The sequence below is a fragment of the Alosa pseudoharengus genome, unplaced genomic scaffold (assembly GCF_046254945.1).
Source record: "Alosa pseudoharengus isolate Yale_2024_CS ecotype anadromous, Long Island Sound unplaced genomic scaffold, YU_APseudo_1.1 YU_APseudo_1.1_scf_21, whole genome shotgun sequence".
Lineage (NCBI taxonomy): Eukaryota > Metazoa > Chordata > Actinopteri > Clupeiformes > Clupeidae > Alosa > Alosa pseudoharengus.
Window position 1 is genome coordinate 10,785,481 of NW_027468674.1, and position 24,448 is coordinate 10,809,928.

Consider the following 24,448-nt stretch of genomic DNA (forward strand, 5'->3'; position numbering starts at 1 on the left):
ACATAAACGATATTTCAAGGTAGGTTATCTTTAGAGCAACATCAAAGGGTAACTCTTCTCTGTGTGTACTTACCAATAAATGCAGAATACAGTTTTTTGTATAATGTGCAACAGAACTAATGGCAGAATTAGCATACAAGCCAGCAATTTACTTTAAATGCTGATTTCCAGGTTAAGAAAGTCAAGACATAGGCTAACATTTAAGTGTTTAAAGGCTGAGGTAGCCTATGGGATGCTGGAGTATGAGGTCATTGCCTACTGTTCACTTATTCAGGACAGCACTGGTTAGCACTTCGGACTTGTAACCGGAGGGTTGCCGGTTTGAACCCCGACCAGTAGGCCACGGCTGAAGTGCCCTTGAGCAAGGCACCTAACCCCTCACTGCTCCCCGAGCGCCGCTGTGGTTGCAGGCAGCTCACTGCGCCGGGATTAGTGTGTGCTTCACCTCAATGTATGTTCACTGTGTGCAGTGTGTTTCACTAATTCACAGATTGGGATAAATGCAGAGACGAAATTTCCCTCACGGGATCAAAAGAGTATATATACTTATACTTACTTAATTAAGTTGAAGATCTAAGTCAAAATACATTTTCAATACATAATGTGAGTAGGCGCTCTCTCCCCTCCTCACTGTTTTAAAGATAGTATTGCTTGTGTGTGAATTATGGACATTTTATGAATATTTGCTTTGCCTGACGAACTCCCTTGAATGTTATGGACAGTTCCGAACATTTGCTTGAACGCACTCTGCATCGCGGAAGCCCTGCAAGAGCAGGAGTGCCAACGAGAGACATTGAGCCCTTGCACACACACATACACACACACGCACATACACCCCACACCCACACACGCTCACACAGCCGGCGCAGCACAAGGTTTGCCCGGAGTGTGTGCGCTGCCTGCTTACGAACAGAGACAATTGTTTGCCTGTCAGTTTCCGCGAGTGAAACGCCAACACGGAAGTTAGCGCTGGCTGCGCTAACAGTACCAAACCAGCCGCCACAAGTCTCCATACTCATACGGCCCTGAAACATCTCATGCATACGGGTGAGGTACCCACTCGCATGTAACACTGCACACACCACATTATCTCCCTGGTCTATTCATTAAACAAAACGCCATACGTACCTCTTGTGTTCCTCCACCTTCAGTCACCACTGCCAAACGGAAGCATGCGCCATTTGTGTAGTATTTGTAATGCCATCTTGACTTTGGGTATGGGGAATGATGTCGCGAAGGGGGTTTGGAAGTGTGCTTTGTGTTGCTATGCATCTGTTGAATGTTATATGTTTATGGGCTTTACGTGTAGCATAGCAAAGATGTGTGGGATGGGTTTGAGGTACATGTTATTGTTTGGTTTGTGTTTGATGATTTAAACACACGTTGTGTACAAATATGATGGTGATTAATGGTACAGTCCAAGGATGTGTTTAGTCAATTATCTTGTTAGCCAATCATGGTGCGTCTGAGCATAGTAGGACTGGGTATTAAAAACCCGGCTCAGTTTGTGTTGTGGGTTAAGGGGGTGAAGAGCTGACAACCGGAGAGAGCTCTGAAGTAAGTGGACATTTGAACTTGTTGCCTTGAAGTCTGAAGCTATAGTATTTTGATTTGGTGCCTTCTCTTTTTGTATTTTGCCATTTTTGATTATCTTTGGACTTTTGATATATTTTTGGACTTTGCTATATTTTGCCCTTTTGGGAGTATTTTGCCTTTTGCCCTATTTTGCTATTTTTGAACTTTTTTCCTTTTTTGTCTGTTTCGATGGTGGAGGACTAACGGGCACTGTAAAAATAAATACACTGGCAACTTTGAAATACAAATTCTTCTGCATTCCTGACATTTTTTACCCCTTCTCTCTGATTTCCCACCGCAACGCTGTCCGGGCAAGTGAGGTGGCCATCCGGTCACTCACATTTGGTGTCAGAAGTGGGATTGATGCTGACAGAAGACGAAATCAGAGGGGAAGCTCGGTGAGATGGCGTATCGCAAGCTGAAGAACAATGAGAAAGCTGCAGGAACATCAGAGGACCAGGAGGACACAGCAGGGGCAGATGGGGGCAACACTCAAGGGTCTGACCTGTCTGCACTGCGTAAGCTCCTGGAGAAATCACTGGAGACCCAGGAAAAGGAGTTCTTCAAACAGGAACAACGCTGGAGGGGCATCCAGGTCCAGCTGAACCTGCTGCGTGATGACTTTGAGGTAGAGAAGCCGGCGGTGACCATGGCTAGAGCGACAGCGGTCCAACCACCACCAGTGGCGGCAGTGGCGACGGCGGCGGGCCAAGCACCAGCGGTGGCGGCACCATCATCAGTAGCGGCAGCACCACCGTCACTTTCACCACCGGCAGCGGCGCCACCAGCACCAATGCCCATGGAGTGGTCCAGACGCGCCATTCCTAAACTGGAGGAAGGAGAGGACATCGAGCAGTATCTCATGACGTTTGAGCGGCTAGCTACAGCATACTGCTGGCCAAAGGAGAACTGGGCGGTGATCCTCGTCCCCCACCTCACAGGGAAAGCACGCGCGGCATACGTGTCGATGGAGCCAAGCCACACCATGAATTATGACCGCGTAAGAGAAGCCATCCTGCAAAAGTTTGAAATCAATGAGGAAACCTACAGGCGACAGTTCCGGGAGCCCGACATCAAGCCCGGTGAGACACCCAGAGAGCTTTACACCCGGCTGAAAGACCTCTTTCATAAGTGGATTAGACCGGCAATGAAGTCGGTTGAAGAAATCTGTGAGGCATTGATACTGGAACAGTACCTGAGGACCTTGGCCCCAGACGTCAGAGTTTGGGTTAAGGAGCGGCACCCACAGAGTGGTCAGAGAGCGGCAGAACTTGTCGAGGACTACGTTGCAGCACGGCAGAGGCACACCAGCTTTCGCCAGAACCAAGACAACAGGCCAGCAGCCAGGGGTAGGTCTGATGGTTTTGGTCAGGGTGGTGGTCAACAGCTTAGTAATCGTCCTAGAGACAATACTGTCCCCTTTAAGCCTAGCAATTACCCTAGAGACAGTACAGTTCCCATTAGGCCCAAATACCCTGTAGCACCCAGAGCGTCCACATCCATAGTGTGTCACAATTGTGGTAAGGAAGGCCATATAGTGCGTGATTGTCCTAACCGTAAGCCCAAGGGAGCCGGATACAGTTGCCTACCGAGACCAGAGGGGGAGGCAGTGAGTTTCCTGGGGAGGCTGCAGACAGTGCAGGTGTCTGTTAATGGGAAGGAGGCCATAGCAGTGTTGGACACTGGGAGCAACCAGACACTAGTGCAGCCACACCTGGTAGAGGAGCGAGACCTGTTACCCGGAAGAAAGGTTTCAATTATGTGTGTTAATGGCGATGCACATGACTACCCAGCAGCTGAAGTTTACATTAATGTCAATGGGCAGGTTTATCAGCTGACTGTTGGTGTAGTGGAGAAATTAAGCCACCCAGTGTTAATTGGCCAGGACATACTAGTGTTACCGGAACTTTTGCAGTCCAGCAGAGTGGCAAACATGGTGGTTACCAGATCTCAGAGCAGCAAGACGGCATGCGCAGAAGGGCAGGCCAGGAGTGACCCATTGCATGAGCTACCCTTTGCTAGCAGTGATGTGGAGTGTGTTAGCAGTGGTAGAGTCAAAAAGTCCAGACAACAGAGAAGACAAGACAAGCTAGAGGGCACGGTTAAAAGGGCCAGAGAATTGCCAGTAGCTCAGTCAGATGGGGACTGGGAGGAGCTTGCCACAGACATAAAACAGATGCAGCGGGAGGATGGGTCACTGAAGAAGGCGTTTGAGAAGGTCATTGAGCAGGATGGGGTCAGGACAGGGGTCCCGCCTAATTTAGCTGGGGAGGGGTATGTCCTTAGAGGGGGGATCCTCTACCATCAGCCAGACGGGGGCAGAGAAGAGCAGCTGGTCGTGCCCACACAGCTACATAGCAGGGTGTTAGCAATGGGGCACAGCATTCCCTGGGCGGGTCACTTGGGGCTCCCGAAAACATACGCCCGCGTGGCAGCAAGATTTTTCTGGCCAGGCATGTATAAAGATGTGCAGGAGTTTTGCCGATCATGCTCAGAATGTCAGCTTACCAGCAAGTACACAGCTAGCCCATACCCCCTACAACAACTTCCTTGCATTGATGTACCATTCTCACGCATAGCCATGGATATTGTAGGCCCACTAGAACGAACGCAGTCCGGCTTTAGGTACATTCTAGTGGTATGCGACTACGCTACCAGATATCCTGAGGCGTTTCCACTCCGCAGGATATCTGCCAGACCCATCGCACAGGCTTTACTTCAATTATTCTCCCGAGTAGGCATCCCCAGAGAGATCATCACTGATCAGGGCACAGCTTTTCTCTCTAAGAGCTTGAAGCAGGTTTATGGCGTACTAGGTATAAAAGGCATTAAGACCACCCCCTACCATCCTCAGACGGATGGCCTAGTTGAACGTTTTAACCAAACCCTGAAAAGTATGTTGAGGAAGTTTGTGGCTGAAAATGGAAAGGACTGGGACCGTTGGCTGCCCTACCTCCTTTTTGCATACAGGGAGGTACCCCAAGCGTCTACTGGCTTTGCGCCATTTGAACTGCTCTTTGGCTGGCCAGTGAGGGGACCCCTGGACGTGCTTAAGGAGGCCTGGGAGGGTCCGCAGGCCACAGAGACACAGTCCGTTCTGGCGCATGTTCTCAAGATGAGGGAGAAGATGGAGCAAATGACTGAACTGGTGCGTGCGAACATGGAGAAGTCACAGACCACATACCAGAAGACCTGGTATGACCAGAAGGCCAGGCAGAGAACTCTGGTGCCGGGGCAGAAAGTGTTGCTCCTGTTGCCTACATCGGAGAGCAAGTTGCTGGCCAAATGGCAGGGGCCATACAACGTCATCCGTCAGATGGGCCCGGCAACGTACGAGATTGAGATGCCAGGGAGAAGAAAGCAGAGGCAGACTTTCCATGTGAACCTGCTGAAAGAATGGCACATAACGACTCCAGCGCTTCGGGTGCAGGCAGTGCCGGAGGATGAAGAGCGACCGGAGCAGTTCTTCCCGAACAGCCAACCAGCAACCATCCCGGACGTGTCGCACTTGACCCCACAGCAGCAGGCCGAGCTGGACCAGATCATTCCAACTGACCTGTTCCAGGAGGGGCCAGGCTTCACCACGGTGGTGGAGCACTCAGTCACGCTGACCGACTCGACCCCAGTGCGTCAGCGAATGTATCGGGTACCTCAACGTCTGCTACCTTCACTCAAGGCAGAGGTGGAGGACATGCTTGCACTGGGGGTGATTGAGAGATCGACAAGTGAGTGGAGTAACCCCGTGGTCCTGGTCCCAAAGAAAGATGGCACACTGAGATTTTGCATTGACTTTCGGCGAGTCAACGCCCAATCAAAATTTGATGCGTACCCCATGCCTCGCTTGGAGGACTTGATAGAGAGGCTGGGGAAGGCCACCTACATTACCACACTGGACTTATGTAAAGGCTATTGGCAAGTCCCATTGACTGAGGAGACCAAGCCCTACACAGCATTCCGCACTCCCCAGGGCCTGTACCACTTCAATGTCATGCCATTTGGCCTGCAGGGGGCGCCGGCCACTTTTCAGCGGCTGATGGACATTGTGCTCTCTGGAACTGAGTCGTTTGCAGCTGCCTATTTGGATGACATTGTGGTGTACAGCGCCACCTGGGGGGAACATTTGCAACACCTGGAGGAGGTGCTCAACAAGATCAAGCAGGCAGGCCTCACCATCCATCCCCGGAAGTGTGCCATTGCCCAGGAGGAGGTTCGCTACCTGGGGTATGTGCTGGGTCGGGGCGTCATTCGGCCACAGCAGGACAAAGTGGAGGCGGTGCGGAACTGCCAGAGACCTCGGACCAAGAAGGCTGTCCGGTCATTTCTTGGCCTGGTAGGTTGGTACCGGAAGTTCATTCCGGATTTTGCTAGCCGAGCATCACCTCTTACTGACCTCACCCGAAAGGACGGCAATCCTCAGGGTCAGTGGGGGGAGGAGCAGGAGAGGGCCTTTGTGGACCTGAAAGGGGCTCTTTGCAAGGGCCCTGTGCTTCAGAGTAGTCCTGATTTCACCAAGCCCTTCACGGTGCATACTGATGCCTCGGGTGTTGGTATTGGCGCAGTTCTCCTCCAAGGTGAAGGGGAAGACCAACGACCAGTGGCTTTTGTTAGCCGCAAATTGTTTCCCCGTGAAACCAGGTATGCAGCAGTCGAGCTAGAGTGCCTGGCAGTGAAGTTTGCCCTTGACTCCTTCAAGTACTATGTGCTGGGCGGTCACTTCACGCTCGAGACCGACCATGGCGCCTTGCAATGGCTTGGGCGCATGAAAGACACGAATGCCAGGATTACTCGCTGGTTCTTGGCACTGCAGCCATACAGGTTCACAGTCCGGTATCGGGCTGGCAAAGTGAACACGGTGGCTGATTTCTTGTCTCGTCACCCGAGTGACTGAGACTGCAGAGGTGGTGGGAAATGTGAGTAGGCGCTCTCTCCCCTCCTCACTGTTTTAAAGATAGTATTGCTTGTGTGTGAATTATGGACATTTTATGAATATTTGCTTTGCCTGACGAACTCCCTTGAATGTTATGGACAGTTCCGAACATTTGCTTGAACGCACTCTGCATCGCGGAAGCCCTGCAAGAGCAGGAGTGCCAACGAGAGACATTGAGCCCTTGCACACACACATACACACACACGCACATACACCCCACACCCACACACGCTCACACAGCCGGCGCAGCACAAGGTTTGCCCGGAGTGTGTGCACTGCCTGCTTACGAACAGAGACAATTGTTTGCCTGTCAGTTTCCGCGAGTGAAACGCCAACACGGAAGTTAGCGCTGGCTGCGCTAACAGTACCAAACCAGCCGCCACAAGTCTCCATACTCATACGGCCCTGAAACATCTCATGCATACGGGTGAGGTACCCACTCGCATGTAACACTGCACACACCACATTATCTCCCTGGTCTATTCATTAAACAAAACGCCATACGTACCTCTTGTGTTCCTCCACCTTCAGTCACCACTGCCAAACGGAAGCATGCGCCATTTGTGTAGTATTTGTAATGCCATCTTGACTTTGGGTATGGGGAATGATGTCGCGAAGGGGGTTTGGAAGTGTGCTTTGTGTTGCTATGCATCTGTTGAATGTTATATGTTTATGGGCTTTACGTGTAGCATAGCAAAGATGTGTGGGATGGGTTTGAGGTACATGTTATTGTTTGGTTTGTGTTTGATGATTTAAACACACGTTGTGTACAAATATGATGGTGATTAATGGTACAGTCCAAGGATGTGTTTAGTCAATTATCTTGTTAGCCAATCATGGTGCGTCTGAGCATAGTAGGACTGGGTATTAAAAACCCGGCTCAGTTTGTGTTGTGGGTTAAGGGGGTGAAGAGCTGACAACCGGAGAGAGCTCTGAAGTAAGTGGACATTTGAACTTGTTGCCTTGAAGTCTGAAGCTATAGTATTTTGATTTGGTGCCTTCTCTTTTTGTATTTTGCCATTTTTGATTATCTTTGGACTTTTGATATATTTTTGGACTTTGCTATATTTTGCCCTTTTGGGAGTATTTTGCCTTTTGCCCTATTTTGCTATTTTTTGAACTTTTTTCCTTTTTTGTCTGTTTCGATGGTGGAGGACTAACGGGCACTGTAAAAATAAATACACTGGCAACTTTGAAATACAAATTCTTCTGCATTCCTGACATTTTTTACCCCTTCTCTCTGATTTCCCACCGCAACGCTGTCCGGGCAAGTGAGGTGGCCATCCGGTCACTCACAACATACATTTTAATTTAATTTAATTTAATTTAATTTAATATGCATTTTACATGTTCAATGATGTAACATGCTGAAGCAGTGGAGCCGTAACAAAGAATGAACAAAAAATGGTAAAATCTGTGGAATCACAGTCTACCACTACCATACATTAAGAGTAATTACTTAGGGCCCAGAATATTTTTTTGTTTGGCAATACATTGTGAAGTTGGCCTTCATCTTGACAATATCCTTTATCATGTTCAGATGTTTTTGCTTTGAAAAAGTGTGCTAATATTACATGTTTCACATGCAGGAGCCAGGGGACCTGATTGAGATCGACAGAGGAACATTCCAGCACTGGGCAGTATATGTTGGAGATGGATATATCATTCACGCCACAACAAATGGTACAGTAGCCTACATGGATTCTCTTTACAGTCTAAAATCCCCCTTCACGTATATGTGGTGATGTGACTTATTTTCTTGTGAATTGTCAAGTAAACAACCAGAGATTTGTTTTAGTAGTTGTACCATCCATGTTCCCATTCAGACAGTGAGGAATGTGATCTGTGTCTCTTTATCTCTGGTGCTTAATCAATAGTATCATCCTAAAAAGAAACTATGGCCATCAGCACTTATATGTTCTCCACCACCACGTTCCTCCCTGCTGCTCGGGTGTTTTACAACCGTTGCTCTTCCCCTTCTCTGCAGAGACATCCTCCAGTGCAGCCATCATGAGTGGCAAAGCTACTGTGAGGAAAGACAAGCTAAAGGATGTAGCAGCAGGTGACACATGGAGGGTGAAAAACAGCCTTGATAAAGACTATACGCCAAGATCTCCAGATGTCATCCTGAAAGAAGCAGAGGAAATGGTTGGCAAGCAGATACCATATTCCCTCCTGGGCAAGAACTGTGAGGATTTTGCTACCAATCTACGCTATGGAGTCCCAAAATCCAGACAGGTATGCAGGCATAATGTGTTGCTTGATCTTATGCATCACAACATGATTAACAGGTATCACACTCTTACCACACTTTTGTTTGTATTTTCAGGCTCAGGAGGCAATAGAAGCAATGGTATTATCAGGTGCTTCTGTGCCCATTGGTGTAATGATGGCTTTTAAGGCCTCCCAACCTAATCTAAGATAATCATTGAACAATCACAATCATGGCCAAGTCACGGCACATACTAACTTTCATCGTAGCTTAAATGTTTTGTCTATAGCTATCCTACGGCCTGTGTGGTATAAAAATGTATACATGTGTTATGTGTGACCTAGAAATATTGGATTTGAAACATAATGTAATATAACTAAGGAACATTATGAATAAAATTGGTATTAAACATAATAAAGGAGTAATATCTCACTGAGCAGGGGGAAGGAAAGATGTGCTCAGTTGGTGTTTGGCAACCGGCCGGAAGTCAATTCAATTCTTTTGATCCAGGTTTCTTTGGGAGTGGCTTGATAATTGATAATTTCCACATATCCGGCACAGTACAGGTGTTCAGTAGTAGTTGAAATAATTGAGTAAAAACTGTTGCTAGTTCAGTGGCACATGCCTTCAGTGCCCTTCCACGGAGGCCATCAGGTCCAGGCGCTTTATGTGGGTTGGTTTTTGAGAGGCATTGTTTAACTGCCTCCTCTGACAGCTGGATTGTGGTGGTTTGGGGTATGTTGATGCAGACAGTATTGCATTTGTCTTTACTATCAGAAGAGTCAAACCTTCCAAAGAAATTATTAATTAAGTTTGTAATTTCTCACAGAACTGTATGTATGCGGTGATACAGTCTGTTAGCTCATGGAGGTCTCTGCAAGAGTCGAAGAATAGTCCCAACTTGTGGTTTCAAAACAGCAATTTAACTTGTCAAATGTCTCCCCATTCCATACTTGTACTGTTTTTATGGTGGGCCTTTCGCGCTTCACTAGCGGTCTGTACTTTGGCAACAGGAGTATAACGTTGTGATCTGATTTCCCGATAGGGGGACGGCACCTCGCTTTGTCCAGGATGTTAGATGTGCGAGTTGTGGAGTCTATGTATTGTTGTAGAGTTGGGAGATAAGGTGACAGGGAGAGTGTGTTAAAGTCACACAAGACACAAAACACAAATGGATGCCTTTGACATAAATACTGGCACTGGATTTAGTCTTTAGTCTTCAGAGTTAATTATCTTATCACATGATCATTTAGGTTTCATTATATCTTAAAAGGACAGTAGGCTACATTTGTATGAACATATCCATAATCATATGGTCATCCTCCTCATAGAATCGCTATTGAGCACCAGAGTGACCTGTAGGGATCTGATGCATGATGGTGATCTATGTGGGGTATCAGACCCTGCAGCCTGATGGGAGCCCAAGGAGCCCTGAGCTTTTACAATCCCCTGAACCACCCTCAAGAGTCAGAATAAGGTCCAATAAATAAATAAATAAAAATGCACAATCCAGACAGAAGGCAATTTCACAAAGTCTGTTAATAATCCCCAAAAAGTCCATTATTCAAGCAAATAATCCACAAATAAGGCAATTCAGCTCATCAGACAGGCCAAAGCTCCGTAAAAGAACACTGAAGATAACAGGCCAGAATTCTCCTTCAGAATTCTCACAAATAGCTTACCTACATACACAGGTGGCAGATTGGAGAACTCAGCAAAATACCAGGAAGTCAGAAGTCTATAAATACCCTAAACCAATGAGCTATAGAACTTGAGCTAATGAACCAATGAGTGAACAAAGACACAGGTTATATCATTCAATCATATTAGACATGACAAAATACGAAATAACACAAAAGTACAAATGTGGCCATCTAGTGGCAAATGACAGTCACTACATTGAAAAATAGTTCACAGGGCCTGACAGAATTGGTGTATGGTTTTAAGTAAGTAAGTAAGTAAGTAAGTAAGTTAAGTAAGTTTAAGGGGCAGTCGTGGCCTACTGGTTAGCGCTTCGGACTTGTAACCGGAGGGTTGCCAGTTCGAACCCCAACCAGTAGGAAGCGGCTGAAGTGCCCCTGAGCAAGGCACCTAACCCCTCACTGCTCCCGGAGCGCTGCTGTTGTAGCAGGCAGCTCACTGCGCCGGGATTAGTGTGTGCTTCACCTCACTGTGTGTTCACTGTGTGCTGAGTGTGTTTCACTAATTCACGGATTGGGATAAATGCAGAGACCAAATTTCCCTCACGGGATCAAAAGAGTATACTTACTTACTTACTTACTCATGGACAATATTTCTGGAAAGAAAAACATAATACACCATGGTAAACACCATACACCAACCATATCATAGGAAAACATGTTTTGTCAAATGTGTTTTGCATTACATCATCAGATCATATGATAGATGAGTTTGTGTATGACAACAAAATAGTTTTGATAAATAATTGCATAGTTTTGATGGAAGAGTTTCAATGGGCAGCAGATCTGAGGGATTCTACTACTTGGGTGTGGTGTTAATTGTGTGTAGTGTTTTGAAAAAAGGACCCTGTTTTCAAAATTGTGTCTACGCAGAAGGGTCTTTCACCACTAGAGGGCAGTATAGTCTCACCCCATCGCATCTCCCCTGTACTGTCCACAGTCACTGCCTCAAACTTCCCTGTGTCACTACTATGTCACCAGAACCAGAACAGCAGCAACCATCCAAAAATCCTATCATTAGCCTCATTGAATAAACTGGACTGCATGTCAGCCTAATGCTACAGATAATAACAGGTGCTGGTGGCGCTGTGGGGCAACAGGCTACAGCGCCCATACCATAAGTTCCCACGGTGACCCGGGCTCAAGTTTGACCAGGGTAATTTCCCGAACACACCTCATCTCTCCCAGTCACTTCCTGTCAGTCTCACTGTCCTATCAAAAATAAAGAGAGAAAGCCCCCAAAAATACACCGTATATAAAAGGAAAATGATGACAGGTGCTCACCATTATCATGTGTTGTGATGTGGTAGAAAGTTAACTGGCGTGGTGACATCCATATACCAGTGTTGTGCCAGTTCACAGCTTTTACATGCCCAGCAAGTTTTGTGTACCCCGGTCTTTCAGTGTCATGGGAATCTTGTTGGTGTACGGTCACTAAATGTACACATAAATTATTTTATTGTAAGGCCCCCCATGAACGAAAGTTCACAAAACTTGGCATGGATTCGGAGGGTGTCATAATGATCCTACACGTTCAATTTCGTGCAGTTTTGACCATGTCAGCCAGAGATATTGTGATGAAAACACCTAATTTTTTGCTTTTTAATTTTTAACTAGGTGGCGCTATACATGAAATAAGTGGTAATGGGATGGGTTGACATGCCCCCTTAAGACCAACATACAAAAAAAAGGTGGACCTCCTAAGCCCTACGGTTCTCGAGATATTCACAGAAAACTGTCTCCGGCCACCTACAGGCCAGTTGGTGTATAGTAACATAAATTAATTTATTGTGTGGCCCCCCATGAACGGAATTCCACGAAACTTGGCGTGCATTCAGAGGGTGTGATAATGATCCTACACTTCCAATTTCGTGCAGTTTTGACTATGTTAGGTCACAGATACCTGCGATTACAACACCTCATTTTTACTTTTTTGTGTTTAACTAGGTGGCGCTATACATGAAATGAGTGGTTATGGAATGGGTTGACATGGCCCCTTGAGATCAACATACGAAAAAAAAATGGTCCTCCTAAACCTTACGGTTCTCGAGATATTCACAGAAAACTGTGTCTGCCCTACCCTCCTTTCGGGGGGTGCAGTCCAGCGGGGGGGCTACAGATCAAAACGAAAAACGATGGTTCCATGCTATCCATACGGGGTTACATGCCCACCAAGTTTCTTCTACCCCGGTCTTTCAGTGTCCCGGGAATCATTGACGGAAATTTGGACATGCGAAAAAGAAAAGAAAAAAAAAACTGACTAAACCTATATGACCGCCGCTTCGCTGCGCGGCGGTCATAATAAGTTTAAAAAGAAAACAGCAGCACAGCATATCAGAATTCCCATCACATACTCTGCTTAGTGCCTAGTTATCCATCTGTAAGTGCCAGTTTAATGTTTGAAAAATGTAGTAATAACCTCAGGCCTATAGGAGGAAGTGGCAAGGAGAATAGGTGTGGCTGAGGCTGAGTAGGTCTAATTGGAAAATGTGAAGGAGAAGGGTTAGAGCAGTCTTTCCCAAAGTGTGGTCCGGGGACCACTGGTGGTCCGCGAGCAGACGTGGTAAAATATAATATAGATTATTTTTTTTTCAATATTGAACCAATTTGTATGTAAATACAAACGGTTCTGCAACACTGCCTATGTAAGCTACGCCAGTTTAAATCATATGAATCCTCTGACACAATAAGCAAGGTGCAAAGACAATTAGCAAGGTGGTTCAGTGAGTAGGCCTACTGTGTAATATACTGTACTTTTGAGGTTGGTCTACTGTTTTTTTTTTAGAGGTGGTCTGTGAAGTTTTTTTTTTATTGGTTAAGTGGTCCTTGGTCTGAAAAAGTTTGAGAAACACTGGGTTAGAGCATGGAAATAGGAGCAACACTTTTTCTGACCTGTTGTGGTGGTAGTTTATAGATAGATAAATAAAAGCCCTACTCCTGTTTAGTTATAGTTTATGAAAAAAAAAGGTACAAAAATAAAATAAAATAAATTCATTTTCTCTTCGAAATACTACTACACGAGTCTGAACATTGCTGAAGAAACATGCTCTAAGCTACACCATCTGATCCTGTGTGTCTTAAGAGTTGTAAAGTTTGAGCAGCAACTGGCCTGGTTGAAAACCCGCTGTTCATTCATTAACAGTCAAGGACAGTTCAGGATGCTATTTCTGCGTGTAATGAACAGGTTAAAAGCTCATTTGAAAGCATCTAAAAAGTACTTTCCCAGTCCCATCCCACTTCTCTCTTCTATTCACTTCCTGCCACTCGTCTGTCCTATCCACATAAAGGCGAAATGTCACGAAAATATACTTAGAATTTCACATTTACATTCTTCCACAATGCAATTGTGGGATAGCCATCATATACTGTACTGTATCAAATACCTAAATCTTCTTTCAAGAAAGCCCAGCCATTTTGGGTAAAATCTATCATCCTGAGATGCCATCCCTGCAATATTGCTGTTCATACAGCTCTTCTACAGCTGCCAATGTTGGGTGCCATCCAACATCCACTCCACCATAAGTCATTGTAAGTGATTTCAGGTATGTGTGTGGGTATGACCAATTACAGATGTGGTGTGCATTTTGAATAGAAGTGTTTTCCCAATGATTAGAAGCAGGGGTGTAGTGGTAAAATAAGAGGTGGGTAATCTATGAATTCTGTGATCACCGTGAGGTGGACTGCGTCATGCGGCATCGTTTGGAACATGTTGGATAATGGTGAAGGTCATTGTACAATGTTTATAACAATAACAGTGATATTAAATGGTTCCTGAAGTGTTGATGAATGTACATATTGTGACCGTAGATAATACAGTGTGATTTTTGAATGTTAAAAGTTGCAATTGGTGAATAAACTTTGAGAGGTGGATAAACTCTATTTCTGAAATTTCAGAGGTGAATAAACTGGGTTTACTTGCATTCAGCCTCCATTACTACCCTGAGTAGAAGAGATATCACTCTTGAACAAAGTGTCTAATGAAACAGTATGTAGTGTTTCACAATAATGTTGCAAAATTGCAAACAAAGTGCAAAGCAGAAAATGTGTTTAAGATATGGTTACTAAAGTTTAGGTTGTAAAAGCTTTGGATGCGGTCTTGGCAAGAGAGGGAGTGACTACAGAGTACAGACTGAGCATCAGACACATGTTAAGAAACTCAAAGGTTAAAGGACTTTAGTGACAGTCTGACTCTGGTGTCATGGTTCATTCCAAAAGTATCCAGGGCAGTGTTTTCTGTGATGACGAGAGCATTACAAATGTGTAATTTATTGGATTGCTTGAACAAATGCCACTTAAACTGCAGTGCAGCTGACTGGAGAGTTCATGGGCATATCCTGCCTCTCCCTTTCCATGCAAGTAGTGCCCTCATGCTTTAAAACATCAGCAGTGGCGAAGAGAAGCAAAGGAACATCCTCAAATGACTTATAGCATGTAAAAGACTTGACTTGATACAGTTGCCTTCAACTGTAGGCCAGAGAAGAGAGTGACAGGAAGGAAGTGGGAGAGAGATGGGGTGGGATCTGGAAATGACCCGGGTCAGACTCGTGGCCACGTGGACCTGAATGTTGTATGGACGCTGCAGCCAGTTTAAGTATAAGTATATATACTCTTTTGATCCCGTGAGGGAAATTTGGGTCTCTGCATTTGTCCTGTGAATTGGTGAAACACACTCAGCACACAGTGAACACACCTGAGTTGCACAGTTTTGAAAACAAATGTTAAGGGTTGTTTTTTGGCATGTTTGTGCATGCCCATAGCCAGCCAGTCAAAGGCGATTCAAAACAAGTCAGAAAGTCGAGACAGGACCCATCGTCAAAATTTCGGTGTCTACCACTCTCATTCCAAACAAACCAGAAAAGGGATTCAAAGTGCTAAATACCGGAATTGTCCTTTAAGTTCAAGTTTCTGTCTATGCGTCTGATGCACAGCAATGCTATTGTGGGATAGCCATAGCTACCTAAATCTTCTTTCATGAAAACCCAGCCATTTTGGGTAAAGGCTATCATCCTGAGATGCCATCCCTGAAGTCTTGTTCATACAACTCTTCCACATAGCTGTGCATGTTGGGTACCATCCAACATCCACTCTTATCACCATAAGTCATTGCAAATCTGACACTGATGATTGACTGCTCACTATTAAAAGCTTTGGGTGTTGTCTTGGCAAACGAGAGAGAGAGTGACTACAGACATGATTCATCCCAAAAGCCTCTAGGGTGGTGTCATGGGGGAAGTGCAGAAATATTTTCTCTTTCATTTGGATCATCAACACATTTAGTTTCTACTAGGGCTGCATTTCAGGTGAAATGAAACTGCAGACATGTCTTGATAAAACTTTACTTTAGCCAAGTGTCCATTTTTATATACACACACATTTATAAATGTTTGTAAAGTTTTGTAATACATTTTAGCAACTGACACACATCTATTTAAGTAGACATGACTGCAGTCATAAAGTGTTAAGATGTAGTAATATGCCCTATTATACAGCTGTTATTGTGAACACTTGTTTGTCTGTTTGTGCAAATTATAAGATGATATTAAGTGTTATGGTAACATTTTCTATGAAGGTCATCACTATAGCCTAATGATGTATGCATGCATTCATAACACAATATAATGCTATCATAAGTCATTATAATTACTATGATAATGTTACATTTACGAACAAGCATAGCAACGTTCAAAATGCATTATGACCTGTTGCTCTAATGTATTATACCTTGGTTATACTAAATTATATCATTATAGGCAAAAAATCTCAGATAATTTCACATAATGCATTACAACCAACATACTCATAACTACACCAGCTGATGCATTTTACCAAGTCATGCTTAGTCATTTCACAAGAATAATAGGAATAATATCATATGTGATATATATCAGTTTTACAATGATGCCTGTAACAGCTTTAAGTAAAGTATAAAAATGTTCAGTTACACTTTACTTGGCGATATCTAGATAAGAGTGACATGACACTGTCATGAATGTGTCAAACATTATAAACAAGTCATAAACATTTATGACATAACGTTTCCATCACTCGCTTCTGTCAAGTGTCATTTGGTTTTTGTCATGACAAGTTAGGGTTGGGGTTAGACACATGTCATGTTACTCTTATGTAGATACCGTCAAGAAAAGTGTTACCAAATGTCCATACCAGAGTGAAATATCATAGGAAGGCATAAGACAGTAAGTAATCATAAGACGTTGTATCAACAGCTAGCATAGGGCCTACCATATATAGCTTATAGTTTAACAGTCACGGTTTTGTCATAACTCCCTCTACACTGTAAAACCCAATGTTGCTTGTTTGTTTTCATAACTAATTTTTCCTTTTCAATACAACAAAGATTTGTGCAATAAGTCATTTTAACTTAAAGTAATCAATTGAAAACGTCTCAACTACATGGAAGTTCACTCAATGAAAAGCCATGTTATGTTAATAATAAATGTCAAGTTGAGTTGACTACTGCCAACTTGTGCCACGTCACGTGTAGCACGTTTTGCGTCCTGCGTCATCGTGTAGTAGCTTACTGGCGCGCGTTCTCTCGGACGGTCGGTGCAGAGTGAAATGGATGGAAATTCGTGGAACAACACCACCAGAGACTAATACCCATCATCGTATTTTTACAAGGTGAGTGTAAATGTTAACTTGCAAGTAATATTTTACATGTTTTACTTGATGAAATTGTCGTCCGTGGTGCCCTGTTTATTCAAGTATATTGAAAACGTAACAGCAAAACTTGCTGGCTGAAATTCACACTATAGCTAACAACGTAGCAGACCGAGTTAGCTGCCCTAGACATTATTCGTCGAACGATTTCGAAAGGAGAAATTATTAAGACCAGGGCAGGAGACCGTTTATTTAGTTTGCTTGCTGTTAGCTTTCTTTAGGACACGGCTAGCTAGCCCTGAAACATGACGCTCGGTGTACTTCAGAGTGGGATAGCGGGGCTCCTATTTCTTTTACTGTCTATGCTCCTATTCGCCATGTGACATGCGTTTCAGCCACTTCACACGCTCAACCCTCAACCGATAGGGTCGCCTGCAGTGTTGGCAAAGTTCACACTTCAGTTCAGTTCGTTCAAAAGAAAATTAACGAATTCACGTTCATATTTCACCAATTCAGTTTTGAACTAGTTCATGTTTAGTTAATTAACAGTTTTGTTTAGAAGCCGAGGAACTCTGGGAGTCAGTTCAAGTTCTTTAGTTAAAAATATGTTAAGTTCAGTTAAGTTAATAGAAAAATGAATTAGTTCATGCTCAACACTGGTCGCCTCCTAGTAGAAAGCATGGGGGTAATACAGTGCTATTTTGTTGTTTGCTTGAGGAAAATAGCTGTGTTAAGCAACAATTGCTAATATCTGCCGTCATGAAGACTTTAAAATGATAAATATCATTGCTATTGCATCCCTCGGCTTGTTATTTGCTTCTTTTATGCCTACTAGATTGAAGCCGAGTTTGCTCGCCTCACCACTGTTGACCTGAAAGGCTGTCTCTTTGCTGGCCTTGACAAGTCTGCAGAGGTTTATTGATCTCTACAAAGCCAAGTGTGGTGGAGCTGAAGAAGCTGTTGACAACACTGGATAGTGATGTAAGTAGGCTTGTGTGATATTTTAAACAATATGTTTTTCTGTTTAAACAAAAGTTATTATAGTAAATATTACTACATGGTGTTGGTTCAGTAACAGGGTTCTCCCAGTTCCTGTCTTTTTTCCTGTCCTCTCTTTAATAAACAGCAAACGTATTTTCACACGGGTCAATGGTGTCATCCAACCAGAAAAAAAATGCTTTATCAGTTTCAAATTTATAGTTTTCCAAATGTGTCTGCTGCTTTCTTTGTTTCATGACTTATAATTGCACTTGTTTATCCTGTATCTGTGTCTCTCTCTGGTTGGATGAAATTGGTATATTAGGAACATAGAGCTACAGAATTTAACACTTTCTCACACACACACACACTTTATCTACTGTTAAATACTCTCTTCTGATGCTATCTGATTGAAGCTGTTCTATTGATTGTGTATTGTCAATTGTTTTTAGTGTTCCAACCATTGTGCTGATGGGGCTCCCCCACTACCTCAAAAATGTTGCGTCCAAGTGTTACAAGAAAGTTCAGGTATATTTTATATTTTGTCAATGCAGATCATCCCCCCATTCTTATGGATTTACCCTTACATGTACATATCCTGTATTTTAGGACCTAAACAGCGGGTTGGGACCAATCAGGAGTAAATAGCCCTATAGCGCTAACCGCTCCAACATGTGTGTATGTCCATACCAGCATGGCCTCAATGTCATTGTTCAGGCTAGGGCTGCACGATATTAGGAAAACATGCGATATGCGATAACATTATTGAGTACTGCGATAACGATATAACTTGCGATATTTAAATATATTCAATGTGTTTCTCCATTCTACTTGCTGCTAACATAGACTGTAGGGTTGGGGAGGGAGGTAAATAAATGTATAATTTTCTACATAAACAATATAAATATACAGCTCAAAAAAATTAAGGGGACACTTCAATCATACACTGGATTGGTGCTCTGACACTGTTTGGTTCTGAGCATAAGAAAAACTTTTAAGGCAAGTGTTTTATTTTGCAAGAACTGTCAGACATTATGTGAATGTAGTTTGAGAATGGAGAGAAGGAAGGTTTCAAAAAATGGGTTTTAACAATTGTGAAAAACTGTAAGTGTTCCTTTCATTTTTTTGAGTAGTATATAGCCTAGGCTTTATATGGCCTGATGAAAGTGGACAGTTAAGATACCTACTGACTAGGCTATCTAAGTTGTGTGGAAGATGTGCTCCAAGAAAATCCTCGTAAAAGACGGATACACAGCCAATCTGAATACTTGTGCACCAACCAGTGGAATATTCCACATTGGCAGCCTTCGCTGGGCTTAGCAAAAAAGCTAGGCCTACTTAAGCTATATCGCGGCGGTCATTCATCTAAAATCTTAAGTAGCCCAGTCTAATCTCATACGCTGCGCATCCGACGTTATTAGGCAACCGGCATGCCGACTACGAGGGCAGCGGAAAGTGAAAGTAAGTGGCTGCGATCGCACAGTCCATGCTAACGAAGTAGGCTAAACAACTTTTACAAATAATCCTGATTACCTCTCTGCTGCTGTCTGGGGCTTTTGCTAAATGCAAATCATGAAATACAAGCCTTACAGTGAAAATAGATAGGCTATCTTCAACGAAAGAAATTGTTTATTTTAACACGGTGGAGAAGGACGCATTTGGCGCTGTGTTTGTAATATGTCGTCCTTTATAAAACCAAAATATTTCCATATAACAGACGTGCTTTTCCTTTAGTCGCCAATTCCTCTTGTAGCCAGTATAGCCTACCTCGCTTGACTCACTATCTTCAGCCATCACGACTTAGCTCTTGCCTCAACACCTAAAACACCACACACCTAAACTGGTAGGGGACGGGCTTCTAGGGCTGCATTACAGCATCGGTTTGGTAAAATATGTTGACATTCAGAATGATGAATACATCATAGACTGTAGGCCATGGAATGCGGACGGCACAGAAAGTGTATCAAAATGTATCGAAAATTAAGTAATCTTTGCGGTATGTCCATCGCAAGTGTTGATATCGCGATAACGATAGATTTTAGATATATCGTGCAGCCCTAGTTCAGGCTTCACATAACTTCTGTGGCACATAAATTAACTCAGTAGCCGGCTTCAGGTCGTCGAGCCAAGTGGCCTAAAATTTTGGGTGGGCCAGAATTCAGGGGTCTATAGCCCCAAGTGGCACCAGTTAGCACCCGCACCTAAAGGTGCGAAAGGAATTAGCCTGGGCACGGCCTGGCTAGCTTGGCTTTGGCCCTACGATCTGAAGGGGGCTAATGAAAGCACTGCTCATTCACACTGTGTGATATCTATTTTTTTAATAATTGCCTTTAAAAATAGGTTTTTAAATACTCAATAGCTCACATTGTGCTTTTTAAAAAAAAATTTTTTTTTATCAATATTGTGAAGTGTTGTGATCTTGCAGGTCAGCTATTTTCACTAGTTTGGGTTCCGGGGAGAATGTTTAGGAACCACTGGTGTCTCATGCTTAATGCCGTTTTGGCCACAACAACAGAATCAATGAAGGTTTATTTTATCACATGTTTGTCCATTTTTTAGGCCACAGTTGCTGAGGAGGACATGACGAGAGGAATGACTGTGGGCATCCTCGTGGTGGCAGACGGGAATGATACTGTTGGTTTCGCTGTGGTCATTGAGGAAGAAATCATCCTTCCGTCGCTCAGTGATTTTCCAACGGCTGTGGCACTTCTGATGGGTCTGCTCTATGCACTGAACATTGACTACCCCAAAGACACAAGGTACACATTTGAAGTCATTCAGAAGGTGCTCATGGACATTGGTGGAGGCCATTGCACTGCGTTGGTTCATGGCTTGAGAAACAGACTCTTGAGGAAAACCATGTAAGCTTAAAGCAGAGTTTAAGCTTTGCCCAAATGTGAACAAAATGTGAACTTGATTGAGAAATTGACTTTTTTGTTATTTTTGTTAGACGTCTTATAGATTGTGTACTGTTTGGGGGACACAGTAACACACACGGTGTGGATTTATTTGGGGGACTGAGTAACACACTCGGTGTGTTTATTTTGGGGACACGGTAACACACTCGTGTGTATTCATTTTGAAGGACAGTAAAACACACGGTATGGATTTATTTGGGGGACACAGTAACTCACTCGGTGTGTTTATTTTGGGGACATGGTAACACACTCGTGTGTATTCATTTTGAAGGACAGTAAAACACACAGTATGGATTTATTTGGGGGAAGGTAACACGAACTGGGGTTTTATCCACAGTGTGTATGTGATCAATCTTGTTATTTGTGATGCACTTTTTTATTCTTTGGTTAATTGCTCTATTATTTGTAACTGGCTGCACATTGTTTAATGCCAAAACATTTGTTTAAGATGTCATCAAAATGGAAAATGTTGCCTTAAATTTCTATAACTTACAATGCAAGATACATTTAAGTATTGGTGATTGCCTAAATAGGATGCATTAAATAATGGATAACACCTAGTGAGATGGTACAAATGTTCCATTTTGATGACCTCATGTGTTGGTATTGTTTTAAAGGAGTAGCTCACTCAAAAATGATTTCTTTTCTATCACTTACACACCTCATGAAGCCTTCAATTCATTTATTTTTTATTTTTGTTGCATTCCTAATTGAGACAAAAATGTGAGTCTTCACTCTTTAATCAAATTATTGGCTCAATAATGCAAAAACAAACAATCTTCATGAATCCAAGCCTTCATGGGGTGTGTAACTGATAGAAAATAAGTATTTGTTCCATGAAAGTAATTGTGTTTACTCATCTGTTTTTATTAAAGAGGCTTGAGTTAGATCTCAGTGTTATGAAGCTATATCTTCAATAAAACAAGAAACATATTGGGCAGTATTAATTGTTAAATTGTATTAGATGTGTGGGGTGAGAACTACATTACAGTACATTTAAGTAGTTGGTGTATGTAACTCACTAGCATTGCAGTGAAATCATCCAAAGGCTTAAGTAGCTTAAGGATAAGTTATATCAACTAAAGCTACCAAGTGATGAAGTTATATCAACTAAAGGTATGAAGTTATATCAACTAAAGGTATCAAGTGCTGAAGTTAAATCAACTCAAGGTTTCAAGTTATATCAACTAAGGATATTAAGTGGTGAAGTTATGTCAACTAAAGTAATCAAGTCGTATTAACTAAAGATATCAAGTGCTAAAGTTAAATGAACTAAAGACATCAAGTTATATCAACTAAAGCTATCTAGTCATACAAACTAGAGTTAAGTTGAGTCAAATAGCAAGTTTTATTTGAGTTAACTCCATTGTCTTTGTTGTCGTAACATAAAATTCTTTCGCAGCATGGTTACATAAATATTTAAGTTCAAACAGCAAGTTGGGTTTTACAGTGTATGCATTTTTGCATTTAGAATAGCTCTGAAACCGGGGGGCGAACGTCACAGAGGGGGCGCCAGTGCGTGGATATCTCAATCACAAAATTAAACAATATTTCTATCGGGCGCCTACCATGGACTAGGCTGGGTGAACCCAGCCTGATCTGCCGGCGATTTCTTTTTTCGATTTCTTAAAAGATTGAGCTTGGTCTGGCGACCATGGACCACACAGCTGCAAAATGCAAGGGAACATGAATCAGCCTATATTTGCACAAACAATAACGGACAGCAGCTCTTCAACTTGGCCCGTTAAAATGCGTATCTAGAGACGCATTTCATGAAGGCCCTTTTGTACATGCCAGTTATTTGCACCACTGGGTAAAACTGCATTTTGTTTTAGACTACTGGTATTTAATTTGTGCATTGACAAATAAGTTAAATATCATATGAATTAGATGACTAAACTCTTGCATATGTAGAAGAAGAAACATTCACAAAAATCCATGACATGACCTCTCTTCTTGATAGCTGTTGAAAACTGCATGGATCTGACAGGGATTGTTTTGTTTAATAATAAATAAATAAATAGATAAATACATTATGCTGCTACCTTCTGCTTTTCCCAAATACAATGTAGCCTACAGGTGTACCTTTCATCGGTCCAGTTGCAATGGATGGACTGTGATGAACTGCCCTACTTGTGATTGTTTAGAGATTTTAAAGGTGCTACAATTTTTTTGGCAAGTGCTACAAATCTATTCACCTTTGCAGTGCCAGTAGGCTACTTTCTGTGCGGCCCGCAAACACACATGCCAAACAAGCATACCCAAAAGTTTCAAGAGTGGGGGATGGAGTAGAAGATGGAGACAAATTGATTAAGTTAATGTGATTTATTTTCGCGGGATGGATGTACAGGACTGAGCGGCGGTCATATTTTGTACCGCATAGCGGTAGTCTAGTTAACTACAGTTCAGCATTAGGCACTGAAATCAAGGGAGTCTCTGTCTCAACCCTTGTGTATGTGACATGTTAAAATGGTTTAGGTAATTTCATGATAAATTATTTTAATGTGATCTCACAAAAGCATATTTGTACATTATAACGTGATATTTTCATATATTTTCATTAATTTGCATGATGGCAACCTAAAAATGTTGCAATGTGCAACATATGCTACCAAAAGGGTCCTCAAATCCCAAAATATGGTTTGGGTCTGGTGCTGGCTAAATATCAAAAATCTAAAAAAGTGATTGACACACAAAAATAAAATATACCGGCACATATTTGACATTTTACTTTAATGCAGATTTCACATCAACACAGTGTAGTACACACACACATACAAGTCAAGTCAAGTCAAGTTTATTTATATAGCGCATTTCATACACAGAGGTCATTCAATGTGCTTTACATAAACAAAACACACACAAACACACACACACACACACACACACACACACACCCAGTGCAGACACACACTCCTTCAGCACAGTGGTATGGAGAAGGATGTCAGATGAGTATCCTATTTTCCTTAATGTAGTCTTACCAACATTTTAACTGCTCACTGTTAATTTTATCTATTGAATTGCTTTTATTTGTAAGTGCTTTTATTTGTAAGTTTGGACAAAAGCATCTGCAAAATCCCATAACCTTAACCATAAATCATCTGAATTACAAGAAGGTGGCACATGACATTGAAAGAAGGAGGGCATTCATCTGATAGCAGCCAATATAAAAGTAAAACAATATGTTGTGGGTGTGGCCATAGGTTTCATGGTGTATATAACGAACAGACTGGGTACAGACAGACAGCAGAGGTCAGCGTATCTTAACGTAAGTACACTTTTATGCACTGAAAAAAAAACAGTGCTGGTTTTACTTGATTTTATTGTGTCATTTCATGTTTTGTGGTTTAGTAACTTTAGCAAACCCCCCCCCCCCCCAGTATATACACTTACCCAGCGTATCTCAAACTGTGACATGCCAGGTGGGTCGCGAACTTGAAAAACAGGATTTTTTTTTTTTTTTTTTTTTTTTTTTAATCTGTAGCCTAGGCCCAGGTAACACCCGATGTGTAATGGATGC

At 42.9% G+C, this 24,448-nt stretch overlaps 1 protein-coding gene across 1 annotated transcript; it reads left to right on the top strand.

Moving 5' to 3' along the window:
* The first annotated feature begins 8,076 nt into the window (after window positions 1-8,076).
* On the top strand, window positions 8,077-9,122 carry LOC143138722 (phospholipase A and acyltransferase 3-like). The gene is made up of 3 exons (XM_076299139.1): window positions 8,077-8,185; window positions 8,490-8,740; window positions 8,832-9,122. The coding sequence occupies exons 1-3, from the start codon at window positions 8,077-8,079 to the stop codon at window positions 8,925-8,927; spliced, it is 456 nt and encodes a 151-aa protein (XP_076155254.1). The 3' UTR covers window positions 8,928-9,122.
* Window positions 9,123-24,448: the final 15,326 nt, after the last annotated feature.